At 38.9% G+C, this 22889-nt stretch overlaps 1 protein-coding gene across 5 annotated transcripts in view; it reads right to left on the minus strand.

Annotated features, from left to right (window-relative positions):
- Positions 1-22889, minus strand: part of LOC109917360 (CD226 antigen) — a 48279-nt gene that overhangs the window by 19093 nt on the left and 6297 nt on the right. For all 5 annotated transcript variants that reach the window (XM_020517175.2, XM_020517173.2, XM_048595922.1 and 2 more), the window contains exons 2-3: positions 10726-11058; positions 4887-5225 (exon numbers count right to left, since the gene is read on the minus strand). In XM_020517175.2, coding sequence (XP_020372764.1) covers positions 4887-5225; positions 10726-11058 — 672 coding nt within the window. The remainder of the gene's footprint in view (positions 1-4886; positions 5226-10725; positions 11059-22889) is intronic.

Genomic DNA, 22889 nt, shown 5'->3' on the forward strand with positions numbered 1-22889 from the left:
ACTCCAAACCTTTCCTATTCATGGATCTATTCAAATGTCTTTTAAACATTGTAATTGTATCCTCACTATCACTTCCTCAGGAAGTTCATTCCACACATAAACCACCTTCTGTGTAAAAAAAACTGCTCTTCATGTCTTTTTTTAAATCTCTCCCCTCACCACCTTAAAAATGTGCTCCCCAGTCTGGAAATCCCCCGTCCTAGGAAAAGACAACTACCATTAACTCTATCTATGACCCTCATTATTTTATAAACTTCTGTAAGGTCATCTTTCAACCTCCTACACTCCAGTGAAAAACGTCCCAGCCTTCCTTTATAACTCAAACCTTCACACCGAGCAACATCCTGGTAAATCTCTTCTGAACGCCCTCCAGTTTAATGATATTCTTCTATAACTGGGCAGCCAGAACTGGACACAATATTCCAGAAGAGGCCTCACCAATGCCCTTTACAACCTCAACATGACTTCCCAACTCCTTTAGTCAAAGGACTGAGCAATGAAGGCAAGCATGCTAAACCAACCTGTCTGTATGAGATGCAAATTTCAAAAATGTATGTACCGGAACCCCTGGGTCCCTGTATTCTACAACACAACCCATTAATTGTATAATCCCTACTCTTTGTAAAATGCAATACCTTAAGCATCCAGATTGAACTCCATCTGCCACTTTTCAGCCCATCGACCCGTTTGATCAAGATCCCTTTGTAATCTTAAAAAACTTTCTTCACTGTCTACTAGGCCATCAATTCTGGTGTCATCCGCAAACTTACTATCTATGTACAACCAATCAATTCACAAAATAAGTCTACACCATGTGTGAAGTTATTAAACAAAATCCAAAAATGCTGGAGAAACTCAGAATGTCTGCCAACATCTGTCAGTGGGTGGAATGGTAGCTCAGTGGTTAGCACTGCTGACTCATAGTGTCAGAGACCCGGGTTTCGATTTCAGCCAATGGTAATTGTCTGTGTGGAATTTGTACACTTTTCCCTGCCTGCATGGGTTTCCATCAGGATCTCTGGTTTCCTCCCACCGTCTAACATTTTGAGTCCAGGGACTCTTTATCAGAACTGTGAAGTCATTCAACTCTATTGTACATCTGTTTTTCAGTAAGTAGAATGGTTCATTTTTAATTTTTTCATGAGAACTGACCTGAAGGCAATTTTGATCAATGTTTTGTATGACATTAAAGTGGGCAATTTGCAAAGAAATTAGATTGTTTTTAGAACAGGAAGGGGCAAAACCTGCTAAGGCTATTTATGCAAACTTCAAATTAAGGAAGGATACATGCTTTCTGGAGTGACTAACCAGACGATGACTATTCCTGTAATGAGGCATTGATATAGTTAATCTCTTGCACTTTTATGTAATGCTAGAGTCTTCTGAAGTTCCATAAACAATGTGCTGCATTTTGAGATTACTGATCAAGCAATGACATTTGCCATTAGATTCAGAGTTAGCTGCCCTCATTAAAATGTATGTTCTGTGTGGTATGAATAGGTCCATTTGAATAATGTAGGAAAACTTCCAGCTTCACAAACTCAACCTTTAAAAATGGCTGCCCGGAATTCCCAATTTTGTTGCATTGGGTTAGAAGACTTAGCACGAAGTCAGATGGATTTCCAGAAATCCAGCATCAGTGATTTCACCAAGCACTATAAGTAGCCAATCACATTGGGATACTCTCACAGACAGAAAACTAGGTAAAAAAAACACTGAATTGCTTCACTTCTTAAAAAAGCACAGATAGTGAAATAATCAATAATCAGTAAAGTGATGGAAGATGTTATTAACAGTGCTTTCAAGCAGCAACTGCTCAGCAACAACCTGTTCAGTGATACCCAGTTTGGGTTCCATCAGGATCATTCACTCCTGATGTCATTACAGCCTCGGTTCAAACATGGTCAAAAGAGCTGAATTCCAGAGGTGAGGTGAGAGTAACAGCGCTTCACATCAAGGCTGTTTTTGACTAAGTGTGGCATCAAGGAGTTCTGGCAAAACTGGAATTAGGGGGCAAACTCTCCACAGGTTAGAGTCATACCTGGCACTTAGGAAGATAGTTGTGGTTATTGGAGGTCGGTCATCGCAGCTCCAGGACATCTCTGCAGGAGTTCCTCAGGGTAGTGTCCTAGTCCCAACCATTTTCAGCTGCTTCGTGAATGACCTTCACTCCATCATTAAATCAGACTTGCTGATGTTCACCAATGAATGTCTAATATTCATCACCAACGTGACTCCTCAGATACTAAAGCAGTCCATGTTCAAATGCAACAAGATATGGACAATGTCCAGGGTTGGACTAACAAGTGGTAAATAACATTCACAACACACAAATGCCAGGTAATGACCATCTCCAATAAGGGACAATCTAACCACCACCCTTGACATTTAATGTTGCTGTCATCACTGAATCCCCCACTATCAACATCTGGGGTTACCATTGACCAGAAACTCAGTTGGACTCATCACATAAACACAGTGGCAACAAGAGCTGGTCAGAGGCTATGAATAATGTGGCAAGTCACCTCCTGACTCTTCAAAGCCTGTCCACCATCTCTACGGCACAAATCAGGAGCTTATGTAATGTTAGAGACTTATTAAGTGGAATAACTTGCCTGGATAGGTGCAGTTCCAACAATAGTCAAGAAGCTTGACACCATCCAGGTCAAAGCAGCCTGCTTGATTGGCATTACATCCACAAGCAACTTTTCCCTCCATAACTGATGCTCAGTAGCAGCAGTGTATATTATCTACAAGATACACCACAGAAATTCACCAAAGATTATTAGGCAGCAACTTCCAAACCCACGGCCACTTCCATCTAGAAATCAAGGGCAGCAGATACATGGGAACACCATCACCGACAAATTCTGCTCCAAGCCACTCATCATCCTGACTTAAAAATATATTGCTGTCCTTCAGGTCACTGGGTCAAAATCCTGGAATTCTCTCCCTAAGGCCATTGTAGGTTTATCTACAGCATGTGGACTGCAGCAGTTTAAGAAAACAGCTAACCACTACATTCTCAAGTTCAGCTGGGGACTGGCAATAAATTCTGGCCCAGCCAGCAATGCCCACATCCCATGAGTGAATGTAAGAAAATGATTGCTACGTGCACATGGGGTAATGGAAGCAAAATTCAATAAGCTTAAGAAATTTGAAAGATTATTTTTGTCATACTAGATTTTATATTGATCAACTATTAAACTACTCTTTCGGGGTCATTATGGCTATTTAGTAGTAATTATGAACTTGGTGTACAGTTAGAAAAAAAAGGTAACGTTTTAATGGCTTCACAGTAAAACAAGCATAACAGTGGAATTTCTGACCAGTTCAATAATTTTAAATTGATTGTGGGGACAAAATCTTAAAGAATTTATCCTGAGTCAAAAATGTAAAATTATTGACAGTAGTCTCAGGCTATCCACATTTAACTGCACATGGGTAGAGCAGAAGCTGCTGTCAGCTTCAGAGAAGAAATGATCGCAATTATTGACTATTTTGCTAACCTTACTACTGTGCTATTGTCCCTTAAGGAATGCTGTCTTCACCCTGCCTAGCTTATATGTGACTCCAAATCCTCAGTGATTTAGTTGCCTCTCAACAGGCTTCTGAAATTGTCTAGCAAGCCGACTTCTCAGAAACAGTTAGGGATGGACAACAATCTAGGCCTTATCAGAGATGCCCATGTCCTGTCGCTAAATAACAAAAAAAAAGATGAATGTTGGAATTTCTATAAATTACGTAGTTCAATAGAGAGTTTAAGTTTAATTTAACTCTGATTGGGGCCAGGTGGGTGGGAAAGTCATAAGATCTTGAGGTTTGGGGAAGAGGGAAATTGAAGTGTGGTCAAATTAAGTGGCCCATGATGTATCATAGAATCATAGAACCCCTACAGTGTGGAAACAGGCCCTTCAGCCCAACAGTCCACTCCGAACCTCAGAACATCCCACCCAGGCCCATCCCCCTGTATCCCACCTAACCTACACATCCCTGAACACTTTGGGCAATTTAGCATGGCCAATCCACCCTAACCTGCACATCTTTGGACTGTGGGAGGAAACCAGAGCACCCGGAGGAAACCCACGCAGACACAGGGAGAATGTGCAAACTCCAGATAGACAGCCACCCGAGGGTGGAATCAAACCCGGGTCCCTGGAGCTGTGAGGCAGCAGTGCTAACCACTGAACCACCATGCTGCCTCATTGGTAAAAGGACTGAGAGCTGCATATCTGGTCATTTTCTCGCTCTGATGTGCATTGGGCTAAAGAGACATGGAAGTAAAATAACAAAAAACATAATAAACATGCAATTTTGAAAGGTGTTTCAGAACAACAAACACACTACTTCCACATGTACAGCACCTCTTGGAAAAAAAATCCACAAAAGCAAAAGAATTCTGGCAATCCATCTATCTTCAGGCCTGCATTATTCAACACATGCTGTTTCCAGCAGCACAGGGACCTTCATACTCCATGGAGTGTCTAACTGTCCCAGTATAGGTTCACACGTTAACTTTGAATTGCATTCTGCCTATCCAAAAATGTGTGGCAGAAAGAAGACTTTTTTGATGTCTCTCTGTCTTGAAGCATTTTAATTTTGTTATGCTTCATCTGATTCTGAATTCACACCTGAGATTAAATGGTGTGCTTATTATCTCCATGCCTCTCAGTGTTTAAGAAATTCTTGATCACATATTTCATCATTTTTCCTTTACCTGATGAAAATAAGTTCAGCTCCATGGGGATCATTTGTAAATTAGAGCCAGAAATCACAATTATGTTTCAGAAACTTGTTTGCCACAGAGGAGATAGGGGAAAGGGAAAAAGCAATTACAAAAAAGGAAAAAAAATAGAGTGAATTATATTAGCACATGACTAGCTTACCACCTTCCACATCAACATCAAAGGTTTTGGTCCAGTTTCCATTATTTGTGACAATATGACAGCTATACATTCCCACATCATTTGTTGTCACATTCTCTATGGTCAGACTGATGTTTTGATTGGGCGAGTGGATAAATTGGATTCTTTGCTTGTAGTCATAGCCAATAAACGATTGCGAAGTTGTGACATCAACTATGGTACTTATTTCTTCTCCAGCCGTCCGTTGCCATGTCAACTGTGTAATACTGTCCACATTTGGATACGCACAAGATAAGGTCACATTGTCCCCTGGCACAAAGTGCACACGAGTGTCTGATGTCCGACTTCTGGGAAATTTTGCTTTGGAAATATTTGAAAAAAAATTAGTACAACATAATTTCATGACAGTTGTTTAAATTCTGACTAGGTTTGAGGCTTGAGCAAAGACATTTTAATTCACATTCCCCAGATTATGGTTACATGTTATTTCTATTGTACCCTTAGCTTGAATGCATTATGTATGTATTTACCAGTGGAAAATGGGAATCAAAAGGAGGAGAATCTAAAAGGACTCAGATTTAGCACCAGTAGGCTTCTGAGCAGTTGGTGAGTACCAAGAGGCAAACTCAATCATTTTCGTGTGGTTTTCATTGACATCAGTAACTTTCCAATTGGTGTTAATTGATGATTAAGAGTGAAAACTGCATTTCACATTTGGAATGGTTTGTCTGCCATATCTATTTATTGATTCATATTTTTTCATTATCTTAGTAACAATCATATAAAGGGATGGCGGTATAGGCAATTATTTTAGTAAACCAACAGAAAAAAGCCTTTCACTTTTCCAAACTTCACAGATCTCTTTGATCAAAGGAAGAACCTTTTCTGACTGCCCTCAATTGTTGGCCTGACCCTTTTTTTTCTGTTTATGGAAGCTATTTTATCAAACATCTCTGTTTTTATTAAATACTAAGAGGCATTACTATCAAAACCTGGAAGACCAATTTCAGACTCAAAATATATTTTAATGATAAGTATCTTGGCTGAAATTCTTTCAGGGATCTTCTAAACTGTTGTCAGAACTTCAGCAGGAGATCAATGTAACACCTGCCCTTGATAAAATCATTCATTTATGCCCCTGCCATAAGTTCCCCTGAGATACCTGGGGCTGCGTGGGTGGGGAGGTAGTGCACACTACTGTTTAACTTTATTTCTTTTTTCTATACTATATTAAGAATGACTGTAATGTTTAACTTCTAATTTTCTTCTTTATTTCTTTCTGCTTTTCTTAAGATTTCATACCTAAGTGCTTGTACCTAAAATGGTGCCAAGTGTGGTGACATAGTATACTTTTCACTGTATTCCTATACTTTTGTACTTGAGCATGTGACAATAAAATCTAGAACTAAATCTAAATTTAATCTAAATCTACAGAAGTTGTACTTTTGTACTTTGTTTTCAAATATCATTCTTCACATTTCACAGATGTCTATGTCTGTCTATGGGATATTTCTGTATCTATAGGTGGTTTTACAAACATTTACCATTTTCTACTACTGCAGGTTATCTGACTACCCTGTCTCATTTTTCGAGTTAATTTTATTCACATGTCTCATTATTTACTGTAGTTGGAATACACATCGGATACACATTAGGCAATTACTCATGGCGTCAAGTGCAGAAATTTTTAAAAGCATTGATCTTTTTGGATGAAATGTAGGTGGGGCCATAACTGGAGTAAAGCATACCTCAGTCCCTCATTTTTAAAAAGACACATTCTCTGTTTATTTTTATATATTATTCTGATATGATATTATTACTTGTGGATAAAAAAGCAAAAGGTCCAGCAATTTGGGTACCAGAAAAGTAGAGTTTATTAGAATGTCAGAAGTTTCTCTGCAGTAGAAGTGAAGGAGCTGGGAGGTGCAAACTGAAGCAATATAATCACATCACTGCAATTACACTGTGACAAGTTTACATGGGCAATTTCAATTATCAATGCAGAAGTACTAAAACACTCTTGTATCTATGTGTGCTTAAAATCCAGATAGACTAATTATTGCTTGCTTCTTCAGTTGATTGTGGTCAGATTTTATATGGCTTTGTTTCCTCACACACAATAATGAAACTGTTAGCATGCTCACACTAACTGTTCATTAAAAATAAACAGACTGGTGTCTGTGCCCTAAAATTACTGTCAGAAATCCATGCAAATGGACAGTGCTAGGAATCTGGCAAAGATGAAACTAAATACCTGGTTCCACAACATTCACAACATTTACTTCTTTACAAATGATCTTTAAAATCATTTCGCATAACTCATATACACCAAAATATCTTTATCATGTGAAACTGTGGAGGTACAACGAAGAGAGAAGAGTGAATAACAAACACCAAACCAGAAGAGGTTTTAGTAAGAAAAAGCTGTTGTCTCTGGTATTGAGTGATAAATAGCTAATTATATTCTGCACCTAGAACTAAGAGAAGGGGAAAAGAAATTAACATGGATGGAGAGTACACTTTGGAGTCTATTGGACTGAGCTTTACACGGCTGAAGAGAATCAATAATAAGCTGCAGAGACAAATAAACCAAATTTAGCATTGAAAATGACAATAGTGTAATCATACGTATTGATCTTTGCTCCCTGCAGCATACCAATTATGGGCTGCAGAGAACATTACATTTTCCATTATTTTAAGCAGAGTGAAACCAACCTGATAAAACCCAGTAGGTTCATTAAGTAGTCACATTCTATTTATAAATAAAACAAAGGGATTTATCTAGACGCAATGAATGTGTTATCCCACAATGACTCAAGCATGCATACAGGGATTGGTCTTCTCAGCAACCTGACTGCGGAGGTCACTGCCACCTCAAACCTTATCTCACTCAACATTCACACTTGGTAATTTCCTCATTTGGGTTCATTTGAAATTAATTTATCATTTTTCATCTCTCCAGCCCAACAATGTTGAAGCCGATTACTGTACATGAACTGGTGAAGTCAAACTGATCACTTAGCTCATCAGAGAACAAAAATGAAGAAAAGAATCTGTTGGTCTGTATAATTCAGTGCCAAAACATTAATAATGTATTTAGTCCTTTGAAAATTATAAATACATATTATTGACAGCCATTTATTTGCTCGGGGGCAATTGCCTTAAAGACATCCTCTTGGTTAAATTATGCATCCGTGACTTCCAACAGCAAAGCATCCTGAAGAAAGCCATATGGAATATCATAAATTTGGTGCAGGGTTGAAAGATTATGGAGGGTTTAAAGGGCTATGGAGAAAGATTTGAAGTGGTCACAAAGGAAATGGAAGACAATTTTTAAAAGGTGAAAGGATACTTATATCAGGCTTATGGTGCTCAAGGATAAAGGGGGATGTATAATTGGATACTGCTTTTCAGAAAATTAGCACATGACAGAGGGAGTGAAAATTAGGTGCTCCAGAAAAACAGACAGGACAACTGATAGAGGTAACTACTGAAAAGGATCTAGCTCTAAAATAAATTAACTAAACACAAAGTGAATCACCACTGACTGTGCGTATCCCAGGCAGTTGAAGGTAATTGAAGGAGATAGCAGAGATTTTGACAAAAAAACTTTTCAACATTCCTATAATATGCAGAAAGTGTCATAGCACTAAAGTGTAGCTTATGTGATATTTATAGTGCAGCAGATGATAAATCAAATATCTACAGATCAGTTAATCTAATGTTGATAATCTAATTTGAAATAAAATGACTAAGTGTTTAGAAAAGCAAGAGCTATTGATAGATAGCTAGCATGGATTTGTTAATTGTAAATCATGTTTGACAAATTTAACAGAGTATTTTGACGAGGCGACTGATTGCACAGATAAAAAGAATGCAGTAGATGTACTGACTATCAGTGAAAGAAATGCTGCATGGATTGAAGGAGGTTTGGAAGCAGCATATATCAGGAATCAATAAGACTCCGTAATTGTTCTTGGTTTGGACATAATTTGGAACGTGGTATAAGTAGCACAATTAAAATGTGTTGATGCCATAAGAGTTTGGGGGTTGGCAGACAATTTGGACACAGGAACAAACATACAAAATGCTGAAGAAACAGTCGGTCTGGAGCAGTCACAAAACTTTAAGCTTTGTTTCTTTTCTCCCCAGATGCTGCCAGACTTGCTGAGTTTCTCCAGCATTTTCTGTATTTGTTTCAGATTTCCAGCAACCATAGCATTTTGTTTTTAAGTGAGGACATAGGATCATAGGAAATCAGAGCAGAAGTAGATCATTTGGGCCCCTGACTCTACTCAGATATTCAATTAGATTTTTTACCTCTTCGCTATTTTCCTCCATTATGCCTTGATATCTTTAATATCTTGAACTCTATAAATCCTCATCTCTATGCTAAATGGCTTACCTCTTATTCTGAGGTGGTTTACCTAGTTCCAGAGCTGTCAGGTGAAATATTCCTCCTGCATGTACTCTGAAGAGCTCTGTAAGAATTTTGTATGATTCAATGAATTCATCTCTCATTCTTCTAGCTTTGACAGAATATAAGCATGGTCACCTCAATCTTTCCATCCCAGGAATCAGTCTGGTGAACATCTGTTGAAATCCCTCTCTGACGAGTATATCCTTCCTTAGGCAAGGGTACACAATTGAAATAGTCCAAGTACAGTCTCATAAAGACTCTTAAAACAAGATTGTTTTACTCCTGAACTCAAATCCTTTTGCAGTTGGCTTTCTAACTGTTGCTGAGCCTGCATGTTAGCTCTCAGTGACTTGTGAACCACATAGGTCCCTATGGATATTATCACTTCCAAACCTCTCAGCATTTAAGAAATTATCTTAATTTCTATTTATCTCTAAAAAGTGAATAATTTCACATTTTTCGCCATGTTCTTGCTCATTCACTTAGTCTATCTAAATCTCCTCAAAAGGCTCTCTGCATCCTCCTCAAAACTCAAATCCCCATTTAGTTTTGTGTCATTGGTAAACTTGGAAATATTATATTCAGATCATTGATGCAGATTGCTGACAGCTGGGGCCCAGCATGAGTTTTTGCAGTACCCTACTAATCACAGCCTCCCAACCTGAGAATGACATGTTTATTCTACTCAGTCACCAATTGTCAATCTATGCCAATATATAGTGTGGTTACGTTTGCCATCTTCCAATCTTCAGGAATCATTCCAGAACCTATCAGACTTTGGAAGATGACCAACAATGCATCTATTATTTCTGTAGCCAATCGAAACAAAGACCACAAGGGTAGAAATGTGATGATTAATTTGTACTAGACACTAGGTAAACTACAGATAGACCATACCACAGTGGAATGCAGAAACTTTTTTTGTGTCTTGTTCTTAGAAAGGATATTAAACCCACAAAAGAGGGTTCAGCATAGTTTCATCAGAATGGCTGCAGAATGGGAAAGTAATAGGAGACTGGACCCATTTCCACTAGAGCTAGGAAGAATAAGAGGAAACTTAATCAAGATTTTTTAAAATTATGAAAGCTGTTAATAGAAAAAAGAGTCAGCAACAAGCAATCATTTATTTAATATTAGTAGTAGAGAAAGAGACAGGATGAGAAAAAAAGCAAATTCTTAAATTGAGGGTTATTGGAGCACAGAATGATTCGCCAAAGGGAATGGTTGAGACAGTAAACGTTGCAACATTTGGGAGATTGATTGGACGATTACATAAATATCTGAGGGAGTTGAAGCTATGAGATAAGTGAAGAGAAGTGGGCAACAGAATTAGTTCCAGATTGCCTGAGCAAAGAATTGGCACAGATATGATGGACCAAATAGCCTCTTTCAGGGCTGTAAAATCGTTCAGTCCTGTTAGTTTGAAGCATTGTCACTTACCTGGGTCTATTACTGCAATGAGTTTCACCAACATCCCTTCAGGAAAAGTGTTAATGGAACATTGATAAAGGCCTTCATCTGCAGCTGTTGCTGTCAACTTTATATCTCCACTGATATGTGATGAGAGAAATATAACGCTCCGATTGTATGGAAAGAAAATGTGCTCTCCCCGTTTGGGATTATACACAGCAACTTTGTGCTTCACACCATCATCTTTCTTCTCCCAGGACAACTGGATCATTTTGCCCATCTCTGGGTATGCACATTTAAGCACGACTGTGTCCTGGAGTTTAATTATCAAGTCCACTTTCTGGTACTCCTTGCAAGTCACATCTGAAATATCGAAATTTTTCAAGGTTTACCACAGGAAGATATAAAAGTAGATTATTCACAATACATGCCTCACAATTTCACAGCTGACAATTACTAGCGAGAGAGGTAATTGTGGTTTTTGACTTGTTTCCAAGATGGAGCCTTCGAAAGAACACAGAAACATAGGAATTGCCACAGCAAAAGGAACAGAACACCACCTAGTTCATCATCCTGGTCTTCAGTTATACAGTGATATTGTCGCAATCAATATTTATCAGAGACCCAGAAATGACACAAAGCAAACCTTACAGTGGAGGGCTTAAGAAAAATCTGTGGCACATTGTTCCCAATGGTATAATTGGTAGTACTTTAGCTCGTATCCAGAGTTGGCTCTTAACCATTTACAATTACAATTTAAATTGTCAGTGGTTGAAATGAGAAAAACATACATGCAAACTATCATCAGGTAACAAATGCTGCAGCTACAAAGGAGCCTCCTGCACCTGCATTGAGGCTCTCTATCAAAGTCACAACTTTCCCACACAAGTCAATGACCTCAGTAATCTTATTACTTAATCAGTTCAACAAATCATTACTCTCGCTCCTCCCGAAAACTTATCCGTTCTATCACTCTCCACATTATTTCTTCCTATCCATTCACCAGATTCCCCTCCCAACACACACACACACCCAGCCCCCACCCTCACCCTCAAAACTATATTCAGGTCTTTCCCACATCACTCCTTTACGTTCCCAATCCTGAACTGTCTCTCCCTTGGATTCTTTGTCCAATAGTCCATGCTCCATCATCCACATGCCCTCTTCCCCCTGCTTGGCTGTGACTTGCTCTTACTGTTCCCAAGCCACTGTGCAAGCTGTCATTCTCTCGCTCCCCCAAGTCTGTGCCACAGTGTTCAACAAGGAAGATAAAAGACAAAGCTGCTTAAAATCAATTGGTACGGATGTCCTTTAAAAGAATGAGATAAACATGCTGTGAGAGGCCTGTGAGCCATTGACTTAATCTTGAAGGTTGAATTTAATTTCAAAATGTTCTGACATCACGGATATTCAGGGCATGTAATGTGTTACAGGACAATCAAATGTATTGTCAGGAACACAACGAGAGGGGATTGTGACACCAGACCCACCATTGCTACCCCATTGACTAAGTATCAACATTTCAATCTTGACCAGGAAACCAAAATTTTGGATTTGGCAGCATCTGTGGAAAAGGGGAAATAGAGTTCTCAACAAGGGTCATACTGGACTCAAAACATAACTCCCTTTCTCTTTCAACAGACCTGCTGAGTTTCTCCAGAATTCTCTGTGCTTGTTTCAGGTTTCCAGCAACTGCTGTATTTTGCTTTTAAACTGAAATTTTCTGTCTTATTGCCCACGCATTACTTGGCCCAATCTTACTGCTCCCACAAATATGATTGCCTCTCCATTCCCTCCCAATATACGTCCAAAATAACCCTGCATGCTGACGTACAATATGTCCTGTTTCACATTACCTGTAAACCACATCCCAAAATGTTATTTCCTGAAATAAATCAATCAAAGCTGCATTTAAATAATTCTTGCTATCTGCTTCCATCATCTCCCTAAGGAATTTGTTTCAGAGATTGACTATTAGATCACTGAAATATTGTTTCTGCAGATTAGGTTTAAATCTATTCCATTCAACTGCAGGCAGTATATCATCTACTTTTGCTGCAATTCACGTGAAATAGTTTATCATGGTCTACATTATCTAGTAATTCACAAAAAGGAATTTACTTCTAAACAACAGCTTTTGAGGTTGTCTGAGTAACACCTGCAATTAGGTCCAAACTAAATTTCTGCATTGCTTACCTTCATCCCACATTCATGGTTAAACTCAAACCTAGATTACACTGGTGGAAGGTTAGTGTGTTAATCCGCATAACCAACTGGCTACCCATGTCCAAGGTACCATTTAAAATCTAACTCTTATAGAGTAATTAATTTTAATATCGTCCATAGGCAGTGAGGCACACATAATGTTAAAGTTATTCCTTGAACAACTGATTTTTCCTTACTTCTTCATTCACATCACCTATTGTTCAAAATTTACTATAACATTATGACTGTAAATAGCTTAGAGGGAATGTTTCAGAATCAGAATAGGTGCGGGAAAACAGGGACATGGGACAAAGAAACAAGGAGCATGACCACTTAAAGATATAGTGGCATATGCCTCAAGATGAGCAAATGCGACTCCAAAGCAGAGAAATGTTTCAAGCAATGCAGTGTTTAAAATACAAGCTAAGGATCCTTAGAAATGCAGTGCTAAAAATTAGTTTCTGTTCTTTATGCAAATAGTTTCATTATGCAATTAATGAAGTATATGATGCATGTTTTGAAATATTTGATAAAATTCTTATGTTAATGTTTGGAAGGCCTCAACAAAACAACAGCAAGATAAAGAGATTGGGAATCCTTTCAATGATACATTGATGAAACCAAAGAATTATATTTCATTATGACATGGCAAACAAACAACAACTGATGAGGTTCAAAATAGTTGCAGAATAATACAGATGGAAGCTAACCAGCCCCTCCTCCTGCACATTCCTTTGAAAGGACTATACAGTTAGTTTCGTTATAAGTTATGTTGCTTACACAACAGCAATGAAATTGAACTAAAGAGACTGGTAGAATTATAAATATTAACATTCTGAAAAGTGGAGGGGGTCTGAGGTCTAATTTTATATACCTCAATCAGATCAACCCCACTACCTCAGCCTCCTCTGCTCCAAGGAAAAGAAAGCCTATTCAATCTGTCCTTAGAACTGAGGCTTTTCATCACAGGCAATATCCTGGTGAATCTCCTGTGCACTCTCTCCAGCATAATCACATGCTTTCGATAGCGTGGCATTCAGAACTGCACACAGTATTCTACCTGTGGCCTAACCAATGCTCTATAAAATTGCACCAATTTTTTTCCTGTTCCCAAATTCAGGGTAGAGTCCTTAGCCCAAACATCTTTGGTTGCTTCATCAATGACATTCCCTGCGTCATAAATTTGGAGCTGGGTATGTTCGTTGATGACTGCACACTGTTAAACCCCATTCACAATTCCTTAGATTTTGAAGCAGTCTGTGTCCATACACAACCAGAAATGGACAACATCTAGGCTTGGGCTGATAAGTGGTAAATAGTAAGTGTGTCACACAAGTGCCAGGTAATGACTGTGTTCAACACAGCAGAAGCTAACCACCTTCTCTTGACATGTAACGGTATTACTATTGAATTCCCCAGAATTGGCATTCATTACATTATCATTAATTGGAAACTTAAAACCAGAACCACAATTATCTTGGCTGCAAAAGCAGCTCAAAGGCTGAAAACTGTATGGCAAATATCTCAACTCATCAAAATCTGTCCAAGACACTAGTCAGAAGATAGAAAACTCTTTATTTGCCTGAATGCATGTAACTCCAACTCAACGAGGTCAAACATCATCCAGGACAAAGCACTTCATCCACTACCTTCAACATTCACTCCCTCCACTGCTGATACACAGTGACAGCAATGCATACCATCTATAAGATGCACTGCAAGAATTCACTAAACTTCTTTCAACAGCATTGTCCAAACATATGACATCTACCATTTAGAAAAACAAGTGCAGCAGAGGCGTCGGAATACCATCACCTGCATATTCCACTTCAAGCCTTGAAATGCACAAGATTCTAACTGTGATAGAAAGAATCCTTCCTTTTGTGGGAGAGTCTAGAAGTAGGGGTCATTTTATAAATAAAGGGTTGTCTATTTGAGACAGAGATTAGGAGAATTTTCTTCTTGACTGCAAATCACACATTTTGGGAGGCCTAACAAGAGAAGGATATGCACAATGTATGGTAGGTCCCTGAGGAATAAGGGACCTTGGTGTACAACTCCATAGATCCCTGAAGGTGTCTGTACCCTAGATAGAGTAGCGAAAAAGGCATATGGGATACTTGCCTTTGTTAGCCAGGGCACAGAATATAAGAGCCAGAAAGAGTTGTTGCAACTGTATAGAGCATTAGTTAGGCCACGGGCAGAATACGGTGTGTAGTTCTTGAACCCACACTATTGCAAGTACACGACTGCACTGGAGAGAGTGCAGAGGAGATTCACCAGGATATTGAGATAACAGAGGAGCAGGAAAGCTGATGTTTCGGGCCTGGAGCTCCTCTGATGCTGCCTGACCTGTTGTGTTCATCCAGCTCTACACCTTGTTATCTCAGACTCCAGCATCGGCAGTCCCTACATCTCTTCACCAGGATATTGCATGGAATGAAAAGTCTCAGTTATGAGGAAAGACTGGATAGGCTGGGTTTGTTTCCCTTGAAGCAGAGGAGGCTGAGGTGGAATCTGATTGAGGTATACAAAATTATGAGAGACATAGACAGAGTAGGTCTTGAGAAGCTCTTAAGATATATCTCTGAGAAAGACAGAGACTATTAGTTTAAGGTGAGGATTACAAGGTTTAGAGGGGATCTGAGGAAAATGTTTTCATACAGAGGTTGGTAGAAATACGTGCTGCCCGAGAGGGTGGTGAAGGCAAGTACTCTCACAAAATTTCGAGAAGCATCTGGATGAGTATTTAAAATGCCAGGACATAGTAGGCTACGGAACAAGGGCAGGCAAATGAGATGAGTGTAGTTTGGTGTTTGTTGGTCGGCATAGACATGGTAGGCCAAAGGGCATGTTTCTATGCTGTATGATTCTATGACTATAAAGATTGAGGGTCTTTGAAATTCTCTTCCTCAAAAAGCAGTGGAAGCAGAGTCTTTGAATATTTTTAAGGCAAAGATCGATAGGTTCTGAACAAGGGGGTGAAAGGTTATCCTGAATAGATAGGAATGTGGAATATTAGATCAGGCTGTTTTTATTAAATGCCACAGCTGGTCAAGAGGCCGAGTGGCCTACTCCTGCTTCTAATTTGTGTATTCCTATATAAGTCAAAGACTTTCCTGACTTGGAGATATATTGTCATTCCTTCACAGTTGCAGGGATAAAAGATGGAACTCCCTTCCTAACAGCACTGTAGGCATACATACACCACAGGGAGTGAGCCTCACACTACCCTTACAAGAGAAATTAGGGATGAGCAACAAATGTTGGTCTTTCCAGTGATGCCCAAGAATAAAGAGAAAGAATCTCTAATAATGGAGGCAGGAAGCTAGTAAATTGTACTTCAATCTGATCTGGATGTCATCCAGTCAGTTATCCCTCTCCAAACATAAGCACAGTTAGCAATGAAGAATGGGATTTGCTGCTAATAAACTCCTCCTTTGATTTCTCTCAATGCACAGTGATAGAAAGTGATATGGTGGCTTAGTGGTTAGTGCTGCAGCCTCACAGCACCAGGGACCTGGGTTCAATTCCACCCTCGGGCAACTGTCTGTGTGGAGTTTGCACATTCTCCCTGTGTATACCCGGGTTTCCTCCCACAGTCTAAAGGTGTGCAGGCTAGATGCTAAATTGCCTGTAGTGTTCAGGGATGTGTAGATTAGGTGGGTTACAGGGGGATGGGTCTGGGTGGGATGCTCCAAGGATCAGTGTGGACTTGTTGGGACAAAGGGCCTGTTTCCACACTGTAGGGATTCTATGATTTAAAAGATATGGAGGGAGACCTAAACCAGAATCCACTGAGCAAAAAGATTGGATATTTTAAGCAATAGAGTTAGGAGTTTTTGACACATTGTAGAGATGGAGTCTCAATGAAATGTCACAGTCCTGCATGCCAGACGCACGACAGTTAGTTGGTTTGGTGCAATTTTTTAAACAGTCACACCAAAATTGGAGTTTCAGATCTTACAAGACAGCCTGATGATAACTAATGAAGCTCAAACATTTGTTCAGTTCTCATATTATTCAAGGCTGAGAGTCACATTTGTGACCTTTCTATGCACATTCAGTAGTTGCATGGTTTACTGCTAGAGCTGTCAAGTTTACAAACAGACCGTTCAAGAAGCTTAATACCATCCAGGACGAATCAGCCTACTTCAGCACCACACTCATCCATCATTTTAAATATTCACTTTCTCCATCAATCAAGCACTGTTGCTGCAGGGTCAATCATCTATAGTATATCATGCAGAGACTCAGTAAAGTTCCTTAATCAGCAACTACCAATCCCTTGAATTCTGCCACCTGAAAGGAGAAGGGAACTGAGACATAAGAATACACGGCCCGCAAGCACACCCCCCACCCCCACTTTATCAATACACCATCCTGCCTTGGAACTATATCATTATTCCTTCACCAGTGCTAAGTTAAAATCCTGGAACTCCCTTCCTAACATCGATGTTAGTGCCCCTACCCCTGCCAGGACTGCGGCAATTGAAGAAAATGGTCCACCACAACTTTCTCCAGGACAATTAAGGATGAACAATAAATGCTGAGCCTATTAGCAGTGCCCAAATCCCATGAACAAAACATAAGACCAGTAATTTCAAAGTTTGTTTTATTGTGGAGAGACAGCGCAACAGCTTGGCAGAAGATAAGCGAAAACCAGCAAGAACCAGAACAGGAAACAGAGACCCAGTGGAGCCAGACAGGTACGCCTCTGCTACAATCAGTCTCACACCACTGCACCAGAGCCATACACAAACTGCCAGCCACCCACCTTAGAATGCCAGTCCACAACCAACCATTAGTCTTCAAACAGGGGCATCTCAGCAATGGGGTTCATGATTGGGAAAGACAGGAGCAACAGAAATAAGATGCGAGCTGTCAGTTTTTACAGTAAAACAATTGATTAATGCAAAAATGACACTGAGCACCTGAAACATCCCATTCAAATGGCTTACAGTACAAGTTGTCTGCATATGCTGTGTCCCTTTCTCTTCTCTTTTCTTACATCCCTTCTACATGTGATAGGTGATAGGTAGGAAATAAGAAATCTGATTTACTCAATATGTGGTTTTAGTGGGGACAGACGAAAGGCCAATGCTTATTGGGTACGACAAAGCAGCGGGCACCAAAAACCAAGGAGGATACCAGAGACATGTCACGTTAGCAAGAACAGGAGCAGAACCTGACAACAGTATGATGTCTGGCTCAGTGGGATCAGAGAAGAAGAGATAATGGCTATGAGGAGTTGTGGTAATAGATGACAGGAGCAGACACTGAAAGTAGTTGCAAAGCCAGGAAGCAAGAGTAAAGACAATGATAAATGGAGCCTGGTGGCCTCAAGACTGGCTGGATGGGAGACCAGTAGGAGCTAAAATTCAAGCTGAATTATCACAAAGCAGCATGTGAGAGATCTACTATTGCAACATAAAGACTCAAATATTCCTATTTGAATCTACTGTTCCATCAAGAATTCCAGGTCAGTTCATCATAGCAAATTCTTTGCAAAACACAATAGTAAACAGTATAAAAGAAACAATATTTTAAAATTGCTATACAGCAGAACATCGCCTTAGGCATTGGTTCTGCTAATCTGTGGGACCTTTTACAGTCAAAGTATCTCTAGCATTTGACTTAGCCCTTACTTATCTGGGATTGAACGCCTGTTGAAGGATCCTTCAAGATGTTAGTCAACGATGAGTGTCAGGTTCTTCCCGCATTAGAACTCTTCAGTGCATTCCCATTGTTACCAATGACTAGAAAGGCACAATTATTTTCCTGCAGATTCTCCTGCCTCCAATGCAAAGGTTATTGTAGAAATTCACTGTGAGCTGGGTGACACAGTAACCAATCCAGGTCCACTTGGTTGGATTGTGTCTGAACACCAAACCCCATTCCTCAAATGTGTTGCACTAGCAGGTTCCTTTCAATGTAAGACCATAAGACATAGGAGCAGAAGTAGGCCATTCAGCCCATCGAGTCTGCTCTGCCATTCAGTAAGATCATCGCTGATCTGATAATCCTCAACTCCATTTTCCTGCCTTCTATCCATTCACCTTGATTCCCTCATTGTTAACTTATGGTGCTGCAAACATTGTGTCTGACCTATACAATATGGATAAGGTAGTGTCAATGGATAAATTAACAAGAAGTTCTCGTTTCTGAAATGCAGCAGGGTTTACACCCATCTGCCTCTAGAGTTACAGTGAGAAAGCAGTGGAACTTCAAGAAATTTCAGGGCCGATGTTCATGATAATTTGCCTTATTGCTGCAATGAATCACTGATGGGGATCAATGCTTTGGAAGGTAGCCTGTATTTAAATGAAGATACAAAAGTATAAACAGAATGCCAATCTCAGCCACTTTACACATGTCCTTCTTTATAATGTTGTTTATTGTAAAGATCAATCAAAGTTTAGCTACCAAATTAAAAAGCATTACTTGTGATAGATTTCACCCATGCTGTTCTATAGGTTTCTACAATTCAGTTTCAATTATATTTTATTTTTGCAGAAACTGAAAGCAATACCAATTAGGGAGAGCTTCTTTGGTCATATAATGTGCAGTCTTACTGCAGTAATACATCTTTTTTTCACAATTACTTTAATAAATATTTGACTATATTGTTATATTTATTTATTCATATTCTTAATAAATATTTGAAATACATTTGAAACAATCCAACTGGTACAATAAATCTTGGTTTTCATACAGAATGCTTGCAGTCTTCTTCAGTTGTCCTTGAGAATATTGATTCGTTCACTGCCCAATGTTAGCTCTCTCAATGTAATAGCAGATTTAGCTCTTGGAGTCAATCACTTGACAATGAATTCCTTGGAATACTCCTCCATGTTATTATTTAATCAAGGCTGGGATAAATTTCAGCAACTAAACGGGCACTTCAATTATAGATGGCAAACTTCAGCCAATTCAGTTAATTCCATGATAACATGGAACAGCTGGAGGCCCTGGATATGACAAAGGCTATGGGCCCTGACAACAGTCCAGGATTGGTACCGAAAACTAATGTTCCAGAACTTGCTACATCCCTAGCCGAGCTGTTCCAATACAGCTACAAGACTGGCATATACCCAACAATATGGAAAATTGCCCAGGTATGTCCTGTACACAAAAATCAGGACAAATCCAATCCAGTCAATTACTGTCCTCGCCGTCTATTCACAATCATTAGCAAAGCAATGGAAGGTGTCATCTCTGCTGTAAAGTAGGTAGCCAATTTGAGCTAAAGGCAATGTAGATTTTAATCCTGCCAATAATTCCCTGCATAATGGGAACATATAGTAAATGCTTTTACAATATGCAATTGTGCACAAAAGAGATAATTATATTTGTATGTAATCTGCACAAGGCAACACAATTCTGTTTCCTCATTGTACTTTTCACTACACTTATTGATTTTTCAATTGACTATTTTTTTCCTGACAGATGTTCCAGGTAATTCTTCCTATAAACTGCGCTTATTTGGGAATCAATATGCAGTGATTAGACATTTGTCCTTCTCTCAGTTCTGTCTTTGCTACTAGCTTTAGGGGATAATACATTCTAGTTCGTTTCTAGAGTGGAAATGAACTTTTTGTGAATTTCTATGGCACACTTATCTTTGCTGAAAACGATAGTGGTGATTGGCTTATCATTTTTCCGAGTTGGAGACATTGCATATTTCAATATTTTTGTGCTGTTTCCTTAAATTTTCTTGAAATTTGGTCACTTCTTTATCTGCTGGCGCCAGAATTTTGAAAGAAATTAAATATATAGTCTTTGGTAGATGCTTGAAGTTTGTTTCAATTAACGGTTGGGTGGTTTAAATAACTTGTGCAACAGTGTAGACTTGTGAATCTGTGAAAGGTTGTGGTTTGAGGTGCAAAGGATCTTTTCTCAAACAAAGTTCTCTGGGATTTGTTATGGATATGTCAGTTATGGCTCATTTGGCAGCACTTATCCTTTGGACTCAAAATTATCTAGTTCACACTCTAAGGCTTCAGTGCAAAACGCAAAGGTGATATTCCAGCGCAGTTTTGAGGGAATGCTGAACTTTTGGAGATGCCGTCATTCAGATGAGATCTCAGAATGTAGTGCTTGAGTGGATGTTAACAATCCCATTGCACTGTGCATTGTTTTGAGGAGGAGTGTGGAGTTATTCCCAGCATCCTGGCTGATTTGTATGCCTCAGTCAACATCACAACAAGCAAATCATATGGTCATTATCATACTGTTGTCAGTGGACATTGCTCAAAACCGAACTTATTCTGTGTTTCTTACATTACAAAAGTGATCACACTTCAAAAATCCTCCCTTGATTGTAAAGATAGCTGGTGGTCAAGAAAGGTCTATATCAATGCAGCTCTTTCTTTTAAATATGTGGTTATAGAAGCATGTTTATAAAGAATTTCGTTCAAAATTATCCCTTACTCTTTCTGATCTGTGTACATTATATATATATGCATTTTCCTTAATACAACCTATGTAGGATTATGTTGAAAATAAATTTGATTGAAAATTAGGCATTACACCTTACTTAATGATGCTTTTACAGTAAAACAATTGCGCCTAAAGTGAAGTGGCTTCAAATTTGCAATGATGTGAAACCTACAGCATTCGGGAAAATCGGGTCACTACTTACATTTCAGAAATCATTAGATAAAGAGATATGGCCCAGCTCCAGTAGATAACGACCCATTTCATAAATTTTGTGACAAGTATAGATTTACATCATTGCAAAGTGCTTGGGCAGGCTGTTGGACATCCAGGAAATGTTTTTAAGTTTGGTGCAGTATCATTTTGACAGCGAGAAACATACACTTGTGCTCTGATCATGTTGCAGAATGATACTTGAAACTTTGAGTAAACCTTTCCCTTCTAGTTTTTGGTAGAGGCCCCAGACAATCTGTTAGAACCCTGCTAAATGATTCTTTGAAAACTGGTGTCAGAATTGAAGGCACAACTGAATTGATTGCTGCTGTTTCCCCACATTTGGAATAGATGATGTGTCTGGCAAAATTTAGCCACATCTTTACTCAAACCAATAAAAACATTTCTGTATTTTATCCTGCATTTTCCTAGTATCCAAGTGATTTGCCATTGGAATTTTTTGAGCCAATTGTAAAATTTTGTTACAATACCCAGATGTAATTATCACCGCATATATTACTGCCCACTCCTTATCAACTGATATTTGAGATTGTCTTCATTTCATTATTAGCACTTTTTCGTTTAAATAATAACATTCAGGTATTGATTCTGATTCTGTTTCTTGGGCTGTTTGATGGAACTCTTTTAATTTAGGATCTGCCTGCTGCATTTTTACTAAAGAAGATATGCTAAATATATCAGTCTCAAATCTCTTTACCTTCCTCCTTTTTACTTAAGTTTTCAAAGAATAATGCCAGATAACTGAATTTCTACACTATCTGCTTTTTATGTACATTTGTCCTCTTACCATCGAATTCAATGCGCATGAGATCTGGTTACATCAGATTCAGAAAACAATTCATGATGTCCATACATATCAGTTTCTTTCATTCCAACTGGTTGTTCAAATTCTGTCAATGATGTTAATATTTTTAAACCAGCCTAGCCATTCCCTAAGATAAAATAAATTCCTTCTACTGCACTGCTCCAACTATAACATCTCATCTAAGTCACTCTTTAACCCAACTCTATACAATGTGGCTGTTTTATAACCTTTGTGTACACCTTCAAGTAATGTTTTTTCCTTCATTAGCTCCTCTGGAAATCCAACTGCATCATCAGTCAGCATCACTGATTCTCAATACCATACTGGTTTGGCTCCTTGATAAGTAAGGTAAGGGAATACCTCCTAATAAACACAATCTTTGAACCTTTCCATAGTTTGTTTACTTGCTTCATTGAAGGAATGAGGAGACACTTCTTTCTTCAAAATAAGGAAGGTATGACATCGAGTAATTTGACTTTTCATAGAAATATTAAAGCAACAATTTTCTTGA

This window comes from Rhincodon typus, chromosome 4, assembly GCF_021869965.1.
Source record: "Rhincodon typus isolate 14 chromosome 4, sRhiTyp1.1, whole genome shotgun sequence".
NCBI lineage: Eukaryota > Metazoa > Chordata > Chondrichthyes > Orectolobiformes > Rhincodontidae > Rhincodon > Rhincodon typus.